Source organism: Rhineura floridana, chromosome 6 (genome assembly GCF_030035675.1).
Source record: "Rhineura floridana isolate rRhiFlo1 chromosome 6, rRhiFlo1.hap2, whole genome shotgun sequence".
Classification (NCBI taxonomy): Eukaryota; Metazoa; Chordata; class Lepidosauria; order Squamata; family Rhineuridae; genus Rhineura; species Rhineura floridana.
Genome location: NC_084485.1, coordinates 128,235,212 through 128,256,153, shown reverse-complemented (window position 1 = coordinate 128,256,153; position 20,942 = coordinate 128,235,212). Strand labels below are relative to the sequence as shown.

The 20,942-nt window shown below is 40.5% G+C and overlaps 1 protein-coding gene across 6 annotated transcripts in view; it reads left to right on the top strand.

Moving 5' to 3' along the window:
- Positions 1–2,837: 2,837 nt before the first annotated feature.
- Positions 2,838–20,942, top strand: part of CDC14A (cell division cycle 14A) — a 159,437-nt gene continuing 141,332 nt past the window's right edge. The window contains exons 1-2 of one of the 6 annotated variants that reach the window (XM_061633832.1): positions 2,838–2,939; positions 4,361–4,451. In XM_061633832.1, the coding sequence (XP_061489816.1) occupies positions 2,915–2,939; positions 4,361–4,451 (116 nt within the window). In that variant the 5' untranslated portion in view covers positions 2,838–2,914. Of the gene's footprint in view, positions 2,940–3,303; positions 3,757–3,936; positions 4,122–4,360; positions 4,452–20,942 lie in introns of those variants that run through there. The other 5 variants (XM_061633829.1, XM_061633830.1, XM_061633833.1 and 2 more) reach the window with 5 other exon arrangements.

The following is a 20,942-nucleotide window of genomic DNA, read 5'->3' as shown; positions in this document are numbered from 1 at the left end:
TCGTACTGTTACAGGTCTATATCAGAAACTTTTCACTACCTTGGTCTTTCATGTTTATATCAGACAAAAAAACAAACCCACTAATCAGAAAGCACAGCATCTGCTGATACCCTGACACAGCCCACTCCTAAATTATCTTTCTGGACTTGTGCTCCAAGCAGCAGTGGGCAACTGGAGTTGGCTGCCATTTTAATTTCTCCCAGTACAGTGTTACTCTGGAACATTGTAGGAGATTGAGTACCTGGGGCCCAGCATTTTAATCTGTCTTGGATTGCTGCTACTGCTGCTGCCTCTGCAAAGTAAAACTACAAACTTGTAACCAGACTTGCGCATCAGCCTCTTTATAACCAGTACTGTGATATGAAACTAGAATTAAACTAGAATTAGAAACTAGGTACCTCACCAAAGGCTTCTGAGGAAGCTTAGCAGTCATGGAATAAGAGGAGAGGTCCTCTTGTGGATAAGAAATTGGTTAAGAAGCAGAAAGCAGAGAGTAGGAATAAACGGACAGTTCTCCCAATGGAGGGCTGTAGAAAGTGGAGTCCCTCAAGGATCGGTATTGGGACCTGTACTTTTCAACTTGTTCATTAATGACCTAGAATTAGGAGTGAGCAGTGAAGTGGCCAAGTTTGCTGACGACACTAAATTGTTCAGGGTTGTTAAAACAAAAAGGGATTGTGAAGAGCTCCAAAAAGACCTCTCCAAACTGAGTGAATGGGCGGAAAAATGGCAAATGCAATTCAATATAAACAAGTGTAAAATTATGCATATTGGAGCAAAAAATCTTAATTTCACATATACGCTCATGGGGTCTGAACTGGCGGTGACCGACCAGGAGAGAGACCTCGGGGTTGTAGTGGACAGCACGATGAAAATGTCGACCCAGTGTGCGGCAGCTGTGAAAAAGGCAAATTCCATGCTAGCAATAATTAGGAAAGGTATTGAAAATAAAACAGCCGATATCATAATGCCGTTGTATAAATCTATGGTGCGGCCGCATTTGGAATACTGTGTACAGTTCTGGTCGCCTCATCTCAAAAAGGATATTATAGAGTTGGAAAAGGTTCAGAAGAGGGCAACCAGAATGATCAAGGGGATGGAGCGACTCCCTTACGAGGAAAGGTTGCAGCATTTGGGGCTTTTTAGTTTAGAGAAAAGGCGGGTCAGAGGAGACATGATAGAAGTGTATAAAATTATGCATGGCACTGAGAAAGTGGATAGAGAAAAGTTCTTCTCCCTCTCTCATAATACTAGAACTCGTGGACATTCAAAGAAGCTGAATGTTGGAAGATTCAGGACAGACAAAAGGAAGTACTTCTTTACTCAGCGCATAGTTAAACTATGGAATTTGCTCCCACAAGATGCAGTAATGGCCACCAGCTTGGACGGCTTTAAAAGGAGATTAGACAAATTCATGGAGGACAGGGCTATCAATGGCTACTAGCCATGATGGCTGTGCTGTGCCACCCTAGTCAGAGGCAGCATGCTTCTGAAAACCAGTTGCCGGAAGCCTCAGGAGGGGAGAGTGTTCTTGCACTCGGGTCCTGCTTGCGGGCTTCCCCCAGGCACCTGGTTGGCCACTGTGAGAACAGGATGCTGGACTAGATGGGCCACTGGCCTGATCCAGCAGGCTCTTCTTATGTTCTTAATTCTACATTGCTTCAAGGTGATAATCATTTATTCCCACCATTTAGTGACACACTAGCTGTAAGAGTGCTGTCAGTTCTGGTTATTATCACCATGGGTTAATGAAGATACACTTGCAACAAACTGTGAGCTACATATAAAGTGCAGCCCATTTGAAACAGTTCTAGCTTCTCTTCACATAGATTTTATAGTATATAGTATTTTCAAGTATTCTTGACAGTAGCTTCTTGCATCTAAACACTTCCTACTCTGTTTTCCATGTATCAGGTTGTGCGTGAAACATCTTTCTCCAACTTTAATGGGATTGCAAAAAACTTCACATGAACTTGTAATGAGAGAAAAAAACCCAGAAGGGCATTACAATTAGTCATAAGCTACATGTAGACCAATGCAGGAAATGGAATTTATGTGTTAAATTTCTTACATTGAGCTGAGTAGCTTTGCTTCTTTTTGTTCTGAATATGCAAACAGAAATAGGTGGTTTATAGCATTGCTTGTTTATTTATTCTGAATATGCAAACGGAAATAGGTTGTTTATTTTCAGTGAAGTGTCTGTGTGGTAATGAACCTCATGTACTGAGGAAACTATGCTTACTTCAGTATTGATTAAACCATAATAACTAGTTTCTCTCATAAGACAAGGGCTGCAATACTATGCAAAATTATGTAGGAGTAAGGCCCTCTGAATTCAGAGGAACTTGCTTCTGAGGAAACATACACAGAATTGCATTGTACATTCCCATCTTCACCCATTAAGAGATAAAGCTATTCACACTTACTTTGGCATAAAGCCCATTGAATATAGTGGGATTTACGTCTCACTAAACCATGGCCAGCACATAGCGACTGTTGTGGAAAGCCTGTTATAAATGTCACCTCAGCCACAAACTCAACACATCCCATTAAACAAGACAGTCTTTGTTCTATCCTTCTGACCTACTCAGTAAGGTATGTGAGGAACTTTGAACTATGCTATATAAATATCAAGCTCCTCTTAACAAAGTGGGAAAATCCAGCCGTTAAGTTTTAGCACCGTTCAGTTCTGGGACTGAAAGTGCTCGGTAAACCTAGGGCAATTTATATTGGATGAAACTTGCTTCTAATTAAATACACACAGGCTCATGAGCCTTTCTTTAACACCTGGAGTTAAATCCGAAGGCGTTAATCCGAGTGATTTTTTTCCAGCACAAGCCCGTGTGTGTTTACTTCGAAGCAAATATCATCTAACGTAATTGAGCTTGTGCTCGATTCCAGCTTCAGCTTATCAATGTTGACTTGGAAGTCACTAGCACGTGAGTTCAATGGGACTGAGTGACGCCGAGGTTTGAGTGCCTCGGACAGCAGCCATGCACTCGGACCTAATAACAGACTGCACTCGGTGGGGCTGGCTGGGAGAGAGACTGGGTTCTTTGAGGCCTTAGCCGGGACGGAAGGATTAGGAAGAAAGGGCAGAGGGAAAGAGACGGGTCTTCGCTTCCTAGGTCTGAGGCTGAGAAGCGGAGGAAAGCGCTTCGGGAGGCGCTCGTCCGACGAGCTTCCTACTTCTCGACCTGAGGCAAAGTGCGTGTAACAAAGCCCTGGTAACGTAGTTGCTACCGCAGCGCCGGATGCTTGGTAACCGGGCGCTACCCCTTTAAGCCGCCGGAGGGCGGGACGGAGGCGAAGAAATCCCTTCCACCCCACCCTCCGGCCGGCTCTGTGCTCCTTTCCGCCACTCAGACTGGTTGCTGGGTCCCGGAGTGCCTCGCCTTCCCGTTTCCTCCTTCTCGCGCGCACTTCCATCCCATGCGGGCGGCGGTGAGGAAGGAGTCTCTGGTGGCTGCAGCGGCAGCAACAGCAGCAGTCCAGACCCAGGCGGGCAGCACCGGCGGTGGCTCCCCTTTTCTTCGGCATGTCCCGCTGTTGGCGCCTCTTTCGCTGAATCCGGCTGGGCGGCGATTTTGCCGCCGCCGCTGCTGCCACCGAAGAATCCGTCACTCCGGGAGGCACTCATGAGTGCGGCGGAGACCACTTTCCGCGCCTCTACGCAGCTCCGCGCTCTCTTTCGGATGGAGCCGACCCCGCCTGTCTCCTCAGAGCAGCTGTTGGGAGCCTCAGAGTTCCTCAAAGGTGACTGAGTGAGCAAGCGAGTGAGAGAGAGGAAGGAAAAAAAGGACCCCTCTCTGGGACTCCCCTTATATGTAGTAAACGGGGGGCGGTCCGCGAGACTCAGTAACGGTGCTCCCCCTTTTCATTTATTGGAGGCACCTGTCCTCGCCTTAGGAGTTAAAAATGCTGCCCTGTGGCGAAGCAAAGTAACAAGTTTGGCTCGCTCCCAGAAAAACGTAAACTTTTGTTCCGCTCGCCGTAGCCTTGGGGAGTGCATGTTTTCTCTTTGGAAGAACAACGAATGCCCCGATCTGGGTGGAGAGAAGGGGAAGGGAAAGGGAAGTGGTGGTTTAGTTACCTGCTCAACTGCGGTAGCCCGATCCTACGTATGTATGCATGTTTGGGAATAAATCCTACTACATTTAGTGATGTGTTTTTGGGAACTGTGACTTCCCAAGAGGTTAATACAGATTATAATGCCGGTGGCGAAATAGGGGCTTTGAAATAATCCTTGTAGTCGATACCAAGCAGTGAGAACTACTTTTGTTGAAATTTAAGATACTACACGGGCAGTTAATTGTCTCGAACTCCTCCCCTCCAACTTTTACTCTCTTTCTCTCTTCAGACCGACTATATTTTGCTACTTTACGGAACAGACCCAAAAGCACGGTAAACACACACTATTTCTGTACGGATGAGGAACTTGTTTATGAAAAGTAAGTTGATTTACGGTGCTGTTTCTTTTCTTTGCCTTTTTCCGTTGCCTCCTTCACCACTCCTCACTTTCGTTTTCGCAAGTGTTGTTTCTTTCAGCCTGTCACCAAGTGATTGGAGTAGGTTGTTTGCTCAAAAAAAAAGGGGGGGGGACAAGACTAAGTGGTGGTCATTTGTATGTTAGCTGTATATGTGGCCAATGGGTTATTTTATAAAGCCATAGAGCCAATTTTAAGACTTATTACATCTTAGTGGAATCCTAAACAGAAAATAGATGCCCTTCACCTCCAATTGCCTGCTTTTTGTAAAATGGGTCCTACTGCTGACCTTAGGTTTTGACCACTGTATATGAAAGATAGCTGGGTCTGTGTGTAAAGCATTATGCTTAAATCACATATCTTTTTTTAAAAAGCCAACTATACTTGTCCACAATTGTTAGGTTACAAGTCTTTTCTCTACAACTTGATGAAAGAGCAAATTATTGGTGATCTACTACCACTCTACAAATCTATGAAGTGTGTGATAGTTGCTAGCAACTGAAAATGTATATTGAGTTTATGTCATTAAGATGGGTTGTTCATGCTTATGGTACGAGAACCTCCATTTAGTGAACTTTAAAAGACAGTTGTTAAAATTATTACTTCAAGCAGCTCTTGTTACTGTCATATTTTTGATTGATATATTGTGATTGATACTGCCTGTTGATCAATGCTTTCTGGATCAAAAGAACTTTGGGTGTCCCCAGAGAATAACACTAACAGAGCAATCCAAGGTATGATAAGCCAGTGGGGAGAGAGCTGTTGGGAAGCTCTGCAGCAACCACTCCCCATTCAGGGGCTGCAGGGCCAGCTGATCACCACCTCAGTTGGGAGCCACGTGTGGAGGCTGGAAAAGCAAAAGCCAGATCCAGCTAATATCCCAGCCAAGGAGTAAGTGCTCTCCATTGACTGGCTTTTAAATTATTTCACTCTGCCAGCCTATTGTCTAGAGGAAGTTTTGCATGGATTGGGACCTGAAGGAGCACCCCAAACATGAGAAGAATGATGCGTAAGTCCCCACTCAGTTCCTCCTCCACACCCCCAAAATGCCCTGTCTTGGGGCATTCCGCCGGCTCTCCATCCACCAGGCTGGGTTTCCCGCCAGACCCCCAGCCAGGTCCCAGTGGTGCCACAGCTGAGCCAGGAAAAGGGACTTCTGCTGGCAGAGCCCAACAGTGGGGTCCACCACATCCAACTCCTCCCAGCATGGTGCAAATACTGGTTGGATTGCACCCTAAGAGCTGTAAAGAAAGTAGTTTTCTTTTTACAAGGCCAACTTTGATAACGGTACTGCATGCCTGTTCCCTGGTATTCCTTTTCCTAATCTAATTTAGCCATGGAGTTTTAACATTGGAAATACGCAAGATTTAGGAGAGTTGGAGGGGAGGGATTTGCAGTAAAGTTGATGCTTAATAATACTAATATAATAGTAGCTTGAATCTAGTTCCATAGCCAGCAGCACTGTAATAAAACACAAATAAAATAAGGGAAAGCTCAAAACTTGTGTACCCTTAATGTGAGATTCATTGTCGAAGTATTTTTACACTCTTAAAAGTAGAATCATAAAATAGTAGAGTTGGAAGGGGCCTATAATGCCATCAAGTCCAAGCCCCTGCTCAATGCAGGAATCCAAATCAAAGCATTCCTGGCAGATGGCTGTCCAGCTGCCTCTTGAATGCCTCCAGCGTCGGAGAGCCCACTACCTGTCTAGGTAATTAGTTCCATTTTCATATGGCTCTAACAGTTAGGAAGCTTTTCCTGATGTTCAGTCGAAATCTGGCTTCCTGCAGCTTGAGCCCATTATTCCGTGTCCTGCACTCTGGGACGATCGAGATGTAAATCTATCACAAATCAGTTTCAAGTAAGTGATACTGCTTTTCTTTCAATGAGATGTAGGCTACAATCTTAACACCACTTAACTGGAAATAAGCCCCACTGAATTCAGTGGGACTTGCTTATGAGTAGACATGGTTAAGATCATGCTGTTAGTTATGACAGGCTTTTGATATATTGTGTCCTAAGCATTCTCTAACAAATATTTATTAGTGAAAGAGAGATTAGACTTACCATTGAAAGGATCTATTTATCCTAGATGGATAGGGATAATTTGACTACCGTTCTATGCTCTGGTAACCTCAAGGTTGGACTGTTGCAATCTGCTTTATGTGGGGCTGCCTTTGAAAACAGTTTGGAAGCTTCAGTTAGTGCAGAATGCAGTTGCCCAACTGTTGACAGTTATGTCTACAGATGCTTAGCCTAGAACCTGTACTTTCCATTGTGTGAGAAAGGAGTATAGAAGGTAAAAATATTTTATCTATCTTTATAATAGGCAAATCATTAACTTCCCTTAACATTGGTGTAAATAGTATTGGGGATCATTAGTACCCCATTGTGATGTGCCTTCAAGTCGATTACAACCTATGGAGACCCTATCAATGAGTAACCCCCAATAACATACGTTATAAACCACCCTGTTCAGATCTTGTAAGTTCAGGTCTATGGCTTCCTTTATGGAATCAAGCCATCTCTTGTTGGGACTTCCTCTTTTTCTACTTCCCTTCTGTTTTCCCCAGCATTATTGTCTTTTCTAGTGAATCATGTCTTCTCATTCATTATGTGTCCAAAGAATGATAACCTCATTTTCATCATTTTAGCTTCTAATGATAGTTCTGGTTTAATTTGTTCTAACACCCAGCTATTTATCTTTTTCGCAGTCCATGGTATGCGCAAAGCTGTCCTCCAACACCACATTTCACTGTCCAACTTTCACATCCATACATAGAGATCGGGAATACCATGGTCTGAACGATCCTGACTTTAGTGTTCAGTGATACATCTTTGCGTTTGAGGTCGTTTTCTATTTCTCTCATAGGTGCCCTCCCCAGTCCTAGCCTTCTTCTGATTTCTTGACTATTGTCTCCATTTTGGTTAATGACTGTGCCAAGGTATTGATAATCCTTGACAAGTTCAATGTCCTCATTATCAACTTTGAAGTTACAGAAATCTTCTGTTATTTTAGTCTTCTTGACGTTCAGCCGTAGTCCTGCTTTTGTGCTTTCCTCTTTAACTTTCATCACCATTCATTTCAAATCATTACTAGTTTCTGCTAGTAGTATGGTATCGTCTGCATATCTTAAATTATTGATACTTCTCCCTCCAATTATCACACCTCCTTCATCTTGGTCCCGTCTCACTTTCCATATATGTTCTGCATATAGATTAAACAAATAGGGTTGTAAAATATACCCCTATCTCACACCCTTTCCGTTGGGAACCAATCGGTTTCTCCATATTCTGTCCTTACAGTAGCCTCTTGTCCAGAGTATAGGTTGCGCATCAGGATAATCAGATGCTGTGTCACCTGCATTTCTTTTAAAGCATTCCATAGTTTTTCATGATCTACACAGTCAAAGGCTTTGCTGTAATCTATAAAGCACAGGGTGATTTTCTTCTGAAATTCCTTGGTCCATTCCATTATCCAATGTATGTTTGCGATATGATCTCTGGTACCTCTTCCCTTTCTAAATCCAGCTTGGACGTCTGGCATTTCTCACTTCATATATGGTAAGAGCCTTTGTTGTAGAATTTTCTCAAAAGTAATCACTACAATTACATTTCAGTTACTTTTAAAAAAAAAGCCTACAAGGTGCTAGCCTTGGCTGCTGCACATCTAAGTAGCCTAAAACAACATTAAAAATAAACACACACATACAGAGGTAGTAGAATAATTATTTTTATCCATAAGATAGCAATGGTGGTCTCTTCACTGGTTAGGGAGGGAGGGAGGCAGAGGCCACAGTTCAGATCTCTGCACGTCAAACCAAGTGCAACCCTCTCCCCAGCCAGCAAGCATAATCTCTCTCACTTAACCACCTCCCGGACCCTGCCCTGCTACCAACTAACGAACACTCGCCCAAGCAAACATTTTCCTCTGAGATGCAAAAAAGTTAAAATACTGCAAATGCTGCACAGTAGCCAGAGAGGGTGGTGGAAGCCACTTTGTGTGCCAAGTGCAAACAAAGTATTCTCTCTCTCTCTCTCTCTCTCTCTCTCTCTCTCTCTCTCTCTCTCTCTCTCTCTCTCTCACTCTCTCACTCACTCACTCACTCACTCACTCACTCACTCACTCTCACACACACACACACACACACACACACACGTTGTCATCTTTCACCTCCACTGTTCTTTATCTCCATTCTGCTGCCTCCTCCTTTATCCATGTTCTTGCTCTCAGGCTCATTTCTCCCTCCACTTCATTCTTCTCCACCAGAGTCCATTGTTTTAAACAATTGTTTTCTCCACTCCACCCTGTCTCACTCTCCACCTCCTCCCTCATCACCTCTTAAACACCCACAGAGCACAAGGGAAGAGCGACGCTGCGCGAAGCACATGATTTTCATCCACAAATCAGAAGAGCAGAAGACTTCCCCTGCTCTCCCCCCCCCCCAAGTAATGCCCAAAAGTAATGCTGGAAACAGTACAGTTATTCCACAGAAGTAATAAAATTACTCCTAGTTCTGTTACAATCATAATGTAAAGGAATTACCCACTCGTTCCCCAAAAAGCAATGATTTACAAGTAACGAATTACTTCCAAGCTCTTCTAATTCCTTTCCTGCAAACTGAGAAGTCTCCCAGCAACATTTTTGTTTTGATAAGATTTGATGCCTGTAACTTACATGCCAAAGAAAAGAAGGGCAGTGACTCTCCTTTCTTGAGTGCATACCAATGCTGTGTTCTCAGACCAGAATTTAAGCCTGAGATCATTCTTTATTATAATAAAACTAAAGATGGTGTAGATAACTGCGAGCAGGTCATCTCCATGTAGACTTTGAAACATCAGTGGTGGGTTTTGTTCTCAAAATATATTGAGCATTGCTTGCTTAAATGCCTATTTTTGGAAAGCTGAACAATCCATAATGATGGGAGCATTGCAAACGATGTTGCTTCCTAGTAGACCTAGGTCTAGAGTTGATCAGGCCCTGGAGTGAATCTAGATATGTAGCCAGGGACATCAATAGAGGCAGCCTCAAAACTGACAGGGCCTACTGCTGCTGACATCAAGAAAAGGAGAAAGTGTTATCTCTGTAGTTAACAAAATGACAGAAAACAGCAGCAATTCATGTTTCATGTAGCCATATTGTCTGTTCTATTCATGCAGTTGTGAAATGTAGTGATTGTTCAGGTAACACATGCTGTGGTTGTAAGTTCTGTGAGATTTGTTGTTACAGCAATTCACAACTTCTGTTGTGAATAACACTGTTGAATATGTACATCCGTTATGCTACACGTATGTTCATGGCACCATGTCTTTTTCTGTAAAACAGTGGGATCAGTTAGACACCCACACACATAGTATGTGTAAGTTTTTGTATGTTATATAACTTTTGAGGTGGTGTTGACCCCAATGACACATCTGTCACTATTTTGTTTTAGTGGAAAAGAGAAAGTCTCAAAGGCCTTTATTTATTTTGTTTGCAAATGGTGTCATGTTTATTAACGCCATTATTTTTTAAGGCTTTCTTGGAGTACATTTTACTGTGATGCTGGATTGGTACAATCCATTTTTCTACTGACAGATTGTTAATACCAAAATAATTGTTGTGACTTTAATGTTTTAAAGTAATGAAATGACAAAAATGCCCAAGAATACCTATATAGTATACTGATCCATTAGCTGAACTCCGCAACATTTGAAAAGCTTCATTAATGCGTATTCCTATTCTAGATAACCCACATTCTTCGTTCACTTTTATATAAAGCTATACTCTTTGTTAGTAGTTACTTAAACCACCAGGAAGACTCCAAAATTCAGTTCTTAGTCATGCAAAAATTGGGGCTTTTGTTTGGCCACAGAATGTCTCTTAAAACCTGCTCTTAAGAATAATTGTGTTATAATCATAGTAATTTAGATGATGATCAGAAGTTTTAAGAGATACTCTAGGTAGCTTAAAATACTCTGTTTTTTTACAACCAATTACCTGCCTCTGATACAACAAAAGAAACTTGTTTGAGGTAGTTTCCTTGTAAACCTGCACTCTGTCCTTGCAGATAAGTACTGAAAACCTATAATCTCATAGTTCTGCTTGGTGGGGAGCACCTATATGCCACAAAAAGACTTAAATATTTAATAAGCTGTTGACTTGGAAGACGTTTTTCTTGCCTTGTATGAATTGCTTACTGCAAGGAATGAAGAATCCTTCACTGTGGAACATAAAATAGTGTGTGGCGACATAGCCTTCTTTTGGGGATTTGGAAAGAAAGCTATCTGACCTTGCAAAATCTGTCCTGTCTGCTTCATAGGTTTATCTTGGTTTGTATGCAGATTTACACCCACCCCTCTGCTTTTTCAGGCTTCATTTTAATTGGCATGAAGTTGTTCACTTAGTTCTCTTTTGAAGACAGATCTCAACACTGTTCTTCTGTTTAGCTTGGATAGGAAGGTCTCAGGGACTATGAAAAGGAAAAAGCCTTGCTTTTTTTCTTTTGTTGACAAGGTGTGCTATCCTCCATTTCCTCTCTAAAGATGGCCTAGGATTTCTGACTAAAAATTAATGCCACCTGACTCAGGGACATCAAGAGACCAGGTCAAGCTTAAGATTCCAATGTCTCTTTATTATTTTATATTTTCCCCGTCATTAAAAAAAAAAAAACCTTTTCAGGCCTATAAAACTGATTTCTTTAATTTTATTTTTATAACCAGAAGCTTGTATCTGGGGTTTATCTTGCATGTAATCCTATTCATTCTGCCAGTTGGCCTTACACTTACTTAAGGATTTAGAAACGTTCCTAATCACAGGAGATTCCTTTTTAATTGTGTTAGATCCACTCTCCAATTACTGGAGGTTGAGTTGGTTTTGTTTTATATGGAGTGACCTCCACCAGCCTTGGTATAACTGGTTGGTGGTGACAACTGTTCAAAGTATGTTTTACACTAAAACAAAGGTCTGAGGAGACTTCTTACTCCATAGGTAACTGAGGCATCTCCACACAAGACTCTTCTAGTCAGCAAATGAATACCCTTTCTGGCTTTTTTCTGAAAGCCATTCCACTGCATGGTCCCTGTTGTCAGCTGCATCATCAGAATTATTGCATGCTGCAGCAGTGCTGGCCAATTTACTTAAGAACTCTGACCAGTGGCCAGCCAGATGCTTCTGGGAACTCCGAAGGAAACAACAGCAGCAGCCATCCCCTGTTGATGCCCCCAGGACTTTAATGAAAGGTATACTGTCTGTGTACATAAACATTATGCTCATCTGTCAAAGCTAATAGACCTCATTTTCAGTGAATTCTTTTAGTGCTTTATTAAAACTATTTAAGCTGGGGGCCATCGCCTCCTCTTGTAGTAAGGAGTTCCCTACATAAATTATGCTTTGTGTGGGAAAAAAACTATTTTATTTTTCATGTCCTCAATTTACTGCCAGTCAGTTACACTGGATAACCTCCAAGTTCTAGAACTATGAGAAAAATCTTGTTTACTTTCTCCATGCATGTCCTTCCACGTGTTTCCTTTAGTGAACAAAAAATTCCCCAGCCCTTCAGTGTTTGATCATATGTAAAAATTCCCCCTGCTTCCCGGACATAAGAACAGCCCTGATGGATCAGACCAAACGCCCATCTAATCTAGCTTTCCGTTCTCATAGAGGCCAACCATAGCCTTTGGGATGCCCACAAGTAGGTCCTGAGTGCAGCAGCACTCTTCTCCCCCACCCTTTGTGATTCCCAGCAACCGGTGCTCAGAGGCATACTACCTCCAACAGTGGAGGTTGAACATATAACCATCACAGCTAGTAGCCACTAATTTATCCTCCATAAATTTGTCAAATTCTCTTTTAAATGCATCCAAGTTGGTGGCCATCACTAATTGTGGAAGTCAATTTCATATGTGTATGATTTTGGCAGTTTCATTTTCAGTCTCTTTCCTAATTTTCTCTTATATGGAGTTTGCCCTTTTTACTGTTACTGCACACTGGGTTGACATCTTCATCAAGCTATGCACTGCAACCCCAAGGTCTTGTTCCTGCTCAGTCACTGCTGGTTCAGACTGCATGAGTAAATATGTGAAATTAGTATTTTATTTACTCCAATGTACATCACTTTACACTTGCTTAAACTGAATTGTAGTTGCCATTTTACTGCCTGGTCACCCAGTTTGGAGATATCTTTTTCAAACTCCTCACATTCCCTCTTTGTTTTAACCAGCCTGAATAATTTGGTATCAGTGGCAAACTTGGCTATCTCACTGCTCAAGACTAAGTACAGACCATTTATGGACAAGTTTAAAAGCACAGGTTCCAATACCTAACTTTGGAGGATTCCACTTTCTACATCTCTCCATTGGGAGAACTATTCATTTATACCTAGTCTCATCTTCCTGTTCCTTAACCTTTCTGGGCTCAATTCAAAATGCTGGTTTTTACCTTTAAAGCCTTGTATGTCTCCACAATACCTCAAGGACTACCTCTCCGCATATAAACCAACCAGATCCTATGTTCCTCATCAGAGGTCCTTTCCTGTATGCCCCACTCAAGAGGAGTGCAAAGGGTGGCCACGCGAGAATGGGCCTTTTCAGTAGAAGACGCCCCCCCATCTGTTTAATGCTGTCCCCATGGAGACATGCCTGGCACCATCCTTAGCAGTTTGTAGGTGCCAGGCTAAGACCTTTCTATTCACTCAGGCCTTTGGTTAATACTTCCTCCTACATTGGTGCGCATTTTTTAGTGGGGTGGATACAACCTGGTCCTTATTAACATACTACTGGGTGAGTTTTTTATGAATTTTGTCATTGTTTTAAATTCTTTTTTGACTTTAAATTGTTTGTATGTATTTTGTCAAGTCGGTTTGAGATTTTTTATTGTATGAAGTGACTGATAAATGAAGTAAGTAATAAGTCTGATTATTCTGTCTCTCTCCGCAAGTTCCATAGGCACATGATATATTTATATATTGGCATAGAAACATAGAATAGTAGAGTAGGAAGGGGCCTATAAGGCCATCAAGTCCAATCCCCCACTCAATGCAGGAATCCAAATCAAAGCATCATGGTACTAACTACTTCATTCTTTTTTAAATGTTCACCACCACCACTGGCGTTACCACAGCACACTGAACTAAATATCTTGCCTTTCATGTTCCACCAGATTGATTGTGACTGCCCAAAAAAACCTCTAGATCTCATTGGTATATGTGATTTCAGATAATTTTATTCATTGAATGAATGAGCATCATATTATGCTTGTCTCAGTGGAAGTTTGTCTGGCATTCTTTTGCCTAGACAACAAATGTAGAGATATCCATTTCGAGCAATCCTTTTGAATATCTTCTGCCAGTTTAGGATTTTGCCGTTCTAAATGATTTGATGTCATCTGTAAACACGGATGCCCCACTGTTCACCCCCAAAACCATATGACGTATGTAAAAGTTAGTACTGGTCCCAATACATATTGTTGAGGGACCCTTGTATCTACTTCACTCCTTTGTATCATGTAATTCTTGGCTTCTGGTTAAAATAAACCAAGAGGACCTGTCCTTATATTATGACAGCTCGGTTTTCTGAAGACTTATTCAAACAAGTTTTTTTTGCTGAAGCTTTGCTTATTCATCCTCAAATAACGAGCTGTTATTTGGTGGGGGGAAGCACTGAATGCAGAAAAAAAACCAAATAGCAGAAGTTCTCAAAATACCGAATATATTGTTGCTAGACACAATTGGGAAACAAGAAATTCCCCCCTCGGAAGAAATCCTTATTGGCACCCTGCAAAAAATATTGCTGTAGGTTTCTCCTGCATTTGGCAAAGAAGGAGGCTACAGCAGCATATTTTTGCAGGGTGCAAATAAGAAGTATCACTGAGGAAGAGATTTCTTGTTTCTGAAACAGGTCAGGGAAATAATAAAATACTTTGGACACTGAGAACTTTTGCTCTCTGGTTTATTCCTTTGATAATGCTAGCCTTGATCATTCTTAATAATTTGATTGGGAAAGAACTTGGGCCAAGACCTGTAATTTCCTGGATCCCTTAAATAAAACAGTGTTACATTGGCTGCTTTCCACTTCTTTGGTAATGAGGTTGGCTTGAATAATAAGCTAAATATTTTAGTTTTAACAGTTTCATACTTAAGAATTCTTAGGTGAATGCCATCTGGCTCCAGTGATTTATTTAGAAACAATTTTTATTGATTAATTAAACCTCACCGTTTATCATAAAAACAATGGCTCGGGTCTGGGTTTCTCCCAAATGTTTTCTGAAGTAGGCTGATGGAAAGGATTCATTTAGCTTTGCTATAGTTTCCTTCTCTATCTCTGGCACTCCTGTTACACCTTTTATTATCTAATAGTTTATCTAATGGTCATGCTGCCTCTCTGGTGTGTTAAACCATTTCTTTATAGTTTAAGAAATGTGCTCCTCAAATTACTTCTTGTCTTGCCTTATCAATTTATATTTGGCTTTTGATACTTTTCATGACAATATCTGGCTCATGACAATATCTTTACTGACAATTTTAATTAAATCTTTCACTTTTAAAAGATTTACTGTTTTAAAATTAAATTACTGTGTTCAAGAGCCAAGGCAGGTCCACTCACGCATGTGGAACATTATATCAATGTGGCTACTGTTTCCATCTTGATTTCATCTTTCTTCAAATCCAAGTGATGCTCAGAAACTGGTCAAGTGTTTTTTCCCCGTAAAGAGGCAATATCGACAAGGCCAGCCCCCTTGCCAGTGAATGCACAGAGTCGAGGGTTCCTGCTTTCTCCCTTCTTCCTTGTCTATATGGAGTCCTTGTATGTCAAACATTAGCTCATCTAAGCTCAAAAGTTATCAACAGCAGTTGCCTTGTGCAGGCGGAAGATAGAGGAGACCCCAATCAAGAATTTTTATGTCTTGAGAGGTATCAGAAATTTTCTGTTTAGAAATCAGACTTCAGACAACAGAACAGTCTTTATAATATATGCTATTTATTCATAACTTGCACACTACAACTAATAAAATGCATTCTAGGTGACCTTAGCCATCATTGCAGAAACAGAAAAATAAAAATATATGTCAGCATGAAAGAAGTTGCTTGATATCCATTTAACATGAAAGTAAAAGACTGAAGGCACATCTTAGTTAAAACAAGTTACAATAGATGAAGGACTGAGTTCAACTCTAAGTCATATTACAGAGCCAAAGTTACAAAGTACATGGTAATACATCACCCATCAGAAGTCATGGATGGAATAGATGGGTGGTTCTCCTGCATCCTTCGACCCTCACTCCAGCAGAGCTGAGAGGTGATGAGTGCTGTAAGATCTGGCCTTTTATATACTTTTTATCAAAGAAGATTTGTTCCCATGGTCTTATCAATTATGCTATCTTCTAGAGGTGGCACTAGTGAACTTTCTGCCTTCTCCTAGAGACAGCAAGAATGCTCATTGTAAACTACTAATAGAATGTTGTAGTGTTAACCATACCATATAAGGAACTTCCTCTGAACAATGCCGATTTGAGTATTGATGTACTGCCTAGACGCCTTATCTTTGTCTTCCAGCTGCTTTCATAGCAAAATTACAGCTTTGGTCAGGAGACAGAGGGGGAAGGGGGGCAGTTTTAAGCTATTCATTTCTTACTATTAGGCTGTTATGCATGAAGCAGACTTTATAAACATATTCTGAGCAAAGCTTAAGCATATTCTAAGCTTAAGCTTATTCTGAGCAATATAAGCAAATGTAAATGATTTCAGCATAATTTATGCATATTTTAATCCATTATCTGGGATGGCCCATTACAGAGGCAAATCAAAACACAACGTACAGCAGATTTACAGTTTGGTTCACAGCACAGTTGGACTGGAACATGGTCTTCGCAGATTTCACTGTCTGCCTGGAAGGCTTCTGTGACATCAGACTGCATATCTGCAGAAACCTCATGGCACTGTTGTACCATACTGAGGCAAGCCCTTAAATGCTGGAGAAACCCAGAATTTGTCAGATTACTATAAAGTCAATGGAGCTGTCCCATCTGGAATTGAGAAGGTGGAGAGGCAGAGGGAGCAGGAAGAGAACTAGGTTTCTTTACCCATCTTCACCTTGCATCCTGAATTCATAATTTCTATAAGCTAAATGATTGAATCTAGAAACTCTTTTAATCCTGAGTTTGATCCAATTTACATTTAATCAATTTGTTAGAAACCACTGGGCTGCTAAGGCAAACACAGAAGCCTGATATGTACTGCATTTATCACCATCCATCAACAAATAATAGTTTAATAGATAGAAAATCTGTTATCTGTTAATAAATAATAGAAACCTGTTAATACTACCTATTAAGTAATTTATCCCTGGGAGAATTATACAGGGATCAATCCAGTACATAATTAACTAATCAACTTGAAAAAGTTGAAGACAGCCTTTTATTACGTTTAGTACTTGAGCTGTCTTCCTGATACTTCTTTTTTAGAACTTGGAATCATGCTGAGCTTTTGTTCTAGATGTAGTAGATTTGTGAGATAGTGTATGTTACTATTTCTGGGTCAGAATTCCCTACCATGCCTGAGCAGCATCCTTATTGAGTATTGCAATCGCCATGAAGGCATGTTCACTGGTGCAGTATAAGCCATTTGTTTATGTGATGGTATCAAAAGGTGAACTCACCCACCGCAGGGTTCTTTTGTAGTTCTGTTAATGTAACATTTGTCATTACAGTAATGCATATTTGTTTGATCAAGGGACCAATCAATCTTATTTTGACTTGTAGAAAGTGTTCCATATTGGAGCTGGTCTTGATCATGTTTGGAAGCTAGTGCAGAATGCAGTTTCCCATTCACTGACAAACACAGATCACCTATTTTGAGATAGTCATGCATCATCAATGTTGTGTTATCTGCACTGGCTACCAATTCAGTGCCCTAAATAGTCTGGGACTTGATCTTTCAGGGATGATCTCCTTCTGTACAAGCTCTCCCCACCAAACACTTTTATTGAGCTCTGATTCAGATTCCATCTTACTAGGAAACTGTCCTCCATGAGAAGCAGGGCCTGTTCAGTGGCATTCCTCAAGTTCTAGAATTCTCTTCTGAGGAAGATACAGCCTGTTCCCTGCTGTCTTTTTGAAGGCAGGTTATGGCTGATGTCCTATACTTCATTTGGAGTAGGACTTGCTTTTGAGTAGGCATGTATAGGATGGGGTCCTAAAAACTTCTTTTTCAGAAACCGCAGGGTTGCTGTTGTCTGTGCTGTTCTGCTTTTTTTTTTACTATTTACTGATCTCTTATTGTATCTAACATCACTGTTTTTACTTCCTTGTATATAGCTGTGAAATTTGTATGAACAGTAGTATATAATTTTAAAAAAATTAAATTCTACCTTAAAAATAGTTATAGCTTCTGCCTGTTTTCAGAAACTGATCATCTGAATCCTCTTAAGTTTTCTGCATATGAAAAAAGACCAAAATTTGTTGTTGTTATGTGCCTTCAAGTTGATTACGACTTATGGTGACCCTATGAATCAGTGACCTCCAAGAGCATTTCTCATGAACCACCCTGTTCAGATCTTGTAAGTTCAGGTCTGTGGCTTCCTTTATGGAATCAATCCATCTCTTGTTTGGCCTTCCTCTTTTTCTACTCCCTTCTGTTTTTCCCAGCATTATTGTCTTTTCTAGTGAATCATGTCTTCTCATGATGTGTCCAAAGTAGGATAACCTCACTTTCATCATTTTAGCTTCTAGTGACAGTTCTGGTTTAACAACTAAATATTGTTCATCTACATGCTGTTTGTGCGTCTTCCTATTAATGTAGCAATAAATAGCACCTGCCTCTTTTGTAGCAATGTTGATTTGATAACTTTGGATATCAAAAAAGTGATTTGTACTGTAACGGCCATGTCTCATTTGCCAACTATTAATTGTCTACTGTAGTTCTGTCAAGTCCAATTAAATATTTTATGATTAAACATCAAAACCTCTCATGCCAAGGAAAATGAATGAGCTTGTATATTTAATAAAAATGAAAAGCTGAACAGGCCAACTATTGTTTTACCTTAAGCCCAGCCTATTGAAAGTTATTATTTGTTATTTTGACATATGTCTTAAATAAATGTATTTGCCCTGCTCAAAAGTACTATTTTTTTACTGTTTATCTTATAATAAAAATGGTGGGAAATGATCTGCAGCCATAGGGCTGCTTTAGTCAGACTGGTAACTAATTAATGAGCTGGAAACTTGTAACTGACTTACTCTTTAAGAAGAATGCTAGCTCTTGTTCTGTTCTTTGCAAGCAGATCTAGGCTTGGCATATCACACTTGACTGGGCAATGCATAATAGGGCTTACGTTTGGTCAGCACATTCTCTGGTTGGTCTGTGTCTGTTTCAGATTGAGGCAGCCCATAAGAACTTTAACTCCTTACGCCTTGCAATTAAAATGCTTTGGTCCTTCTGAAACCTTAACTTCTGCAAGAGCCTAAAAAATCTAAAAAATGCCTTTAAGATGGATGTTAATTTTAAGTCAGTACAGAAACTGAACAGTTGGAAAAGTAATTGTATGTGATCGTGGGCTACATCATACATAATCTCAGTGAGAGGATTCATTTATTACAAGGTTATGTTACCATAGAGCCAAGTGCCTGCCTCTCCAGCAGAGACCATTTGTGCCTTTTGAAGCCAGCAAGTACCAACACTGAAAAGACAAGTCACAGTTCTGTTATAGCTGAACGTGTTTCTGTCTGAAGATGAAAAATGAAAGTTTAGCTGGACCTTTCAACATCACAGAGCTGCTGAACTATAAATGACAAGCTTTGTTTTGGCAGATTTCTTATGCCATTATTAAATTAAATATTGACATGTAAAACACAAAGTAGTCTTAGATTCCAAAAACAGGACTATTAAGAAAATACATGGAATGGCTCTTCAAATTGCTTGGATATCGGTGTCACAAAAAAACCCTTCCCTTTCTTTGTTCAGTCTATAAAGTGCTGCATTTGTACTCTCTTATTGGAACAGGCTGATTCTATACATGTTTACTGGTGGGGGGCAGGGCAGAATTCCACTTCGTTCATTGGGGCTTACTCCCAAGTGAAGTGTGCATAGGATTGTAGCCAGATAATATTAATTTCTATGTTGTAAGCCACCTTTCATCAGTACATCTCAAAATATTTCTCAAGGTCAGCCATAGTCAAGAGTAGGCCCATTTGAATTAATGGACATGTTAAATTTAGGCACATTTATTTCTAATGGGTTTACTCTGAGTAGAATTTAGATGGATACAACCTAGAGTAAGTATGTTTATACTACTTCTTGAGGTGTAAATGGTGTAGCAAGATCATAATCATGTTCTTAGCTTTTTATGTTGAAAAACAAAAGAAGCAACAGCAATCAGCCCTGTCTGTTTTCCTGCCCACCCAAGGCACTGTCTGTTTTAACAATATGCAATACTGGCACTTCCCAGCTCTCATCTCATTTTACAGCCTTTTGTTGTTATGTGCCTTCAAGTCGATTTTGACTTATGGCTACCCTATGAATCTATGACCTCCAAGAGCATCTGTCATGAACCACCCTGTTCAGATCTTGTAAGTTCAGGTCTGTGGCTTTCTTTATGAAATCAATCCATCTCTTGTTTGCGCTTCCTCTTTTTCTACTCCCTTCTGTTTTTCCCAGCATTATTGTCTGTTCTAGTGAATCATGTCTACTCATGATGTGTCCAAAGTATGATAACCTCAGTTTCATCGTATTAGCTTCTAGTGACAGTTCTGGTTTAATTTGTTCTGACACCCAATTATTTGTCTTTTTTGCAGTCCATGGTATGCGAAATCTCTCCTCCAACACCACATTTCAAATGAAATGTTTTTTCTCTTATCCGCTTTTTTCACTGTCCAACTTTCACATTCACATATAGAGATAGGGAATACCATGGTCTGAATGATCCTGACTTTAGTGTTCAGTGATACATGTTTGCATTTGAGGTCCTTTTCTAGTTCTGTCATAGCTGCCCTCCCCAGTCCTAGCCTTTTTCTGATTTCTTGACTATTGTCTCCATTTTGGTTAATGACTGTGCGGAGGTATTGATAATCCTTGACCAGTTCAATGTCCTCATTATCAACTTTAAAGTTGCATACATCTTCTGCTGTCATTACTTTAGTCTTTCTGATGTTCAGCTGCAGTCCTGCTTTTGTGCTTTCCTCTTTAACTTTCATCAGCGTTTGTTCCAAATCATTACTAATTTCTGCTAGTAGTATGGTATCGTCTGCATATCTTAAATTATTGATATTTCTCTCTCCAATTTTCACACCTCCTTCATCTTGGTCTAATCTTCCTTTCTATATGATATGTTCTGCGTATAGATTAAACAAGTAGGGTGATAAAATACACCCCTGTCTCACACCCTTTCCGATTGGGAACCAGTTTCTCCATATTCTATCCTTAAGGTATGTGATATTTTATGTGATTTGTAGGAATAAACTAATGGGGACTGACATGGATATTT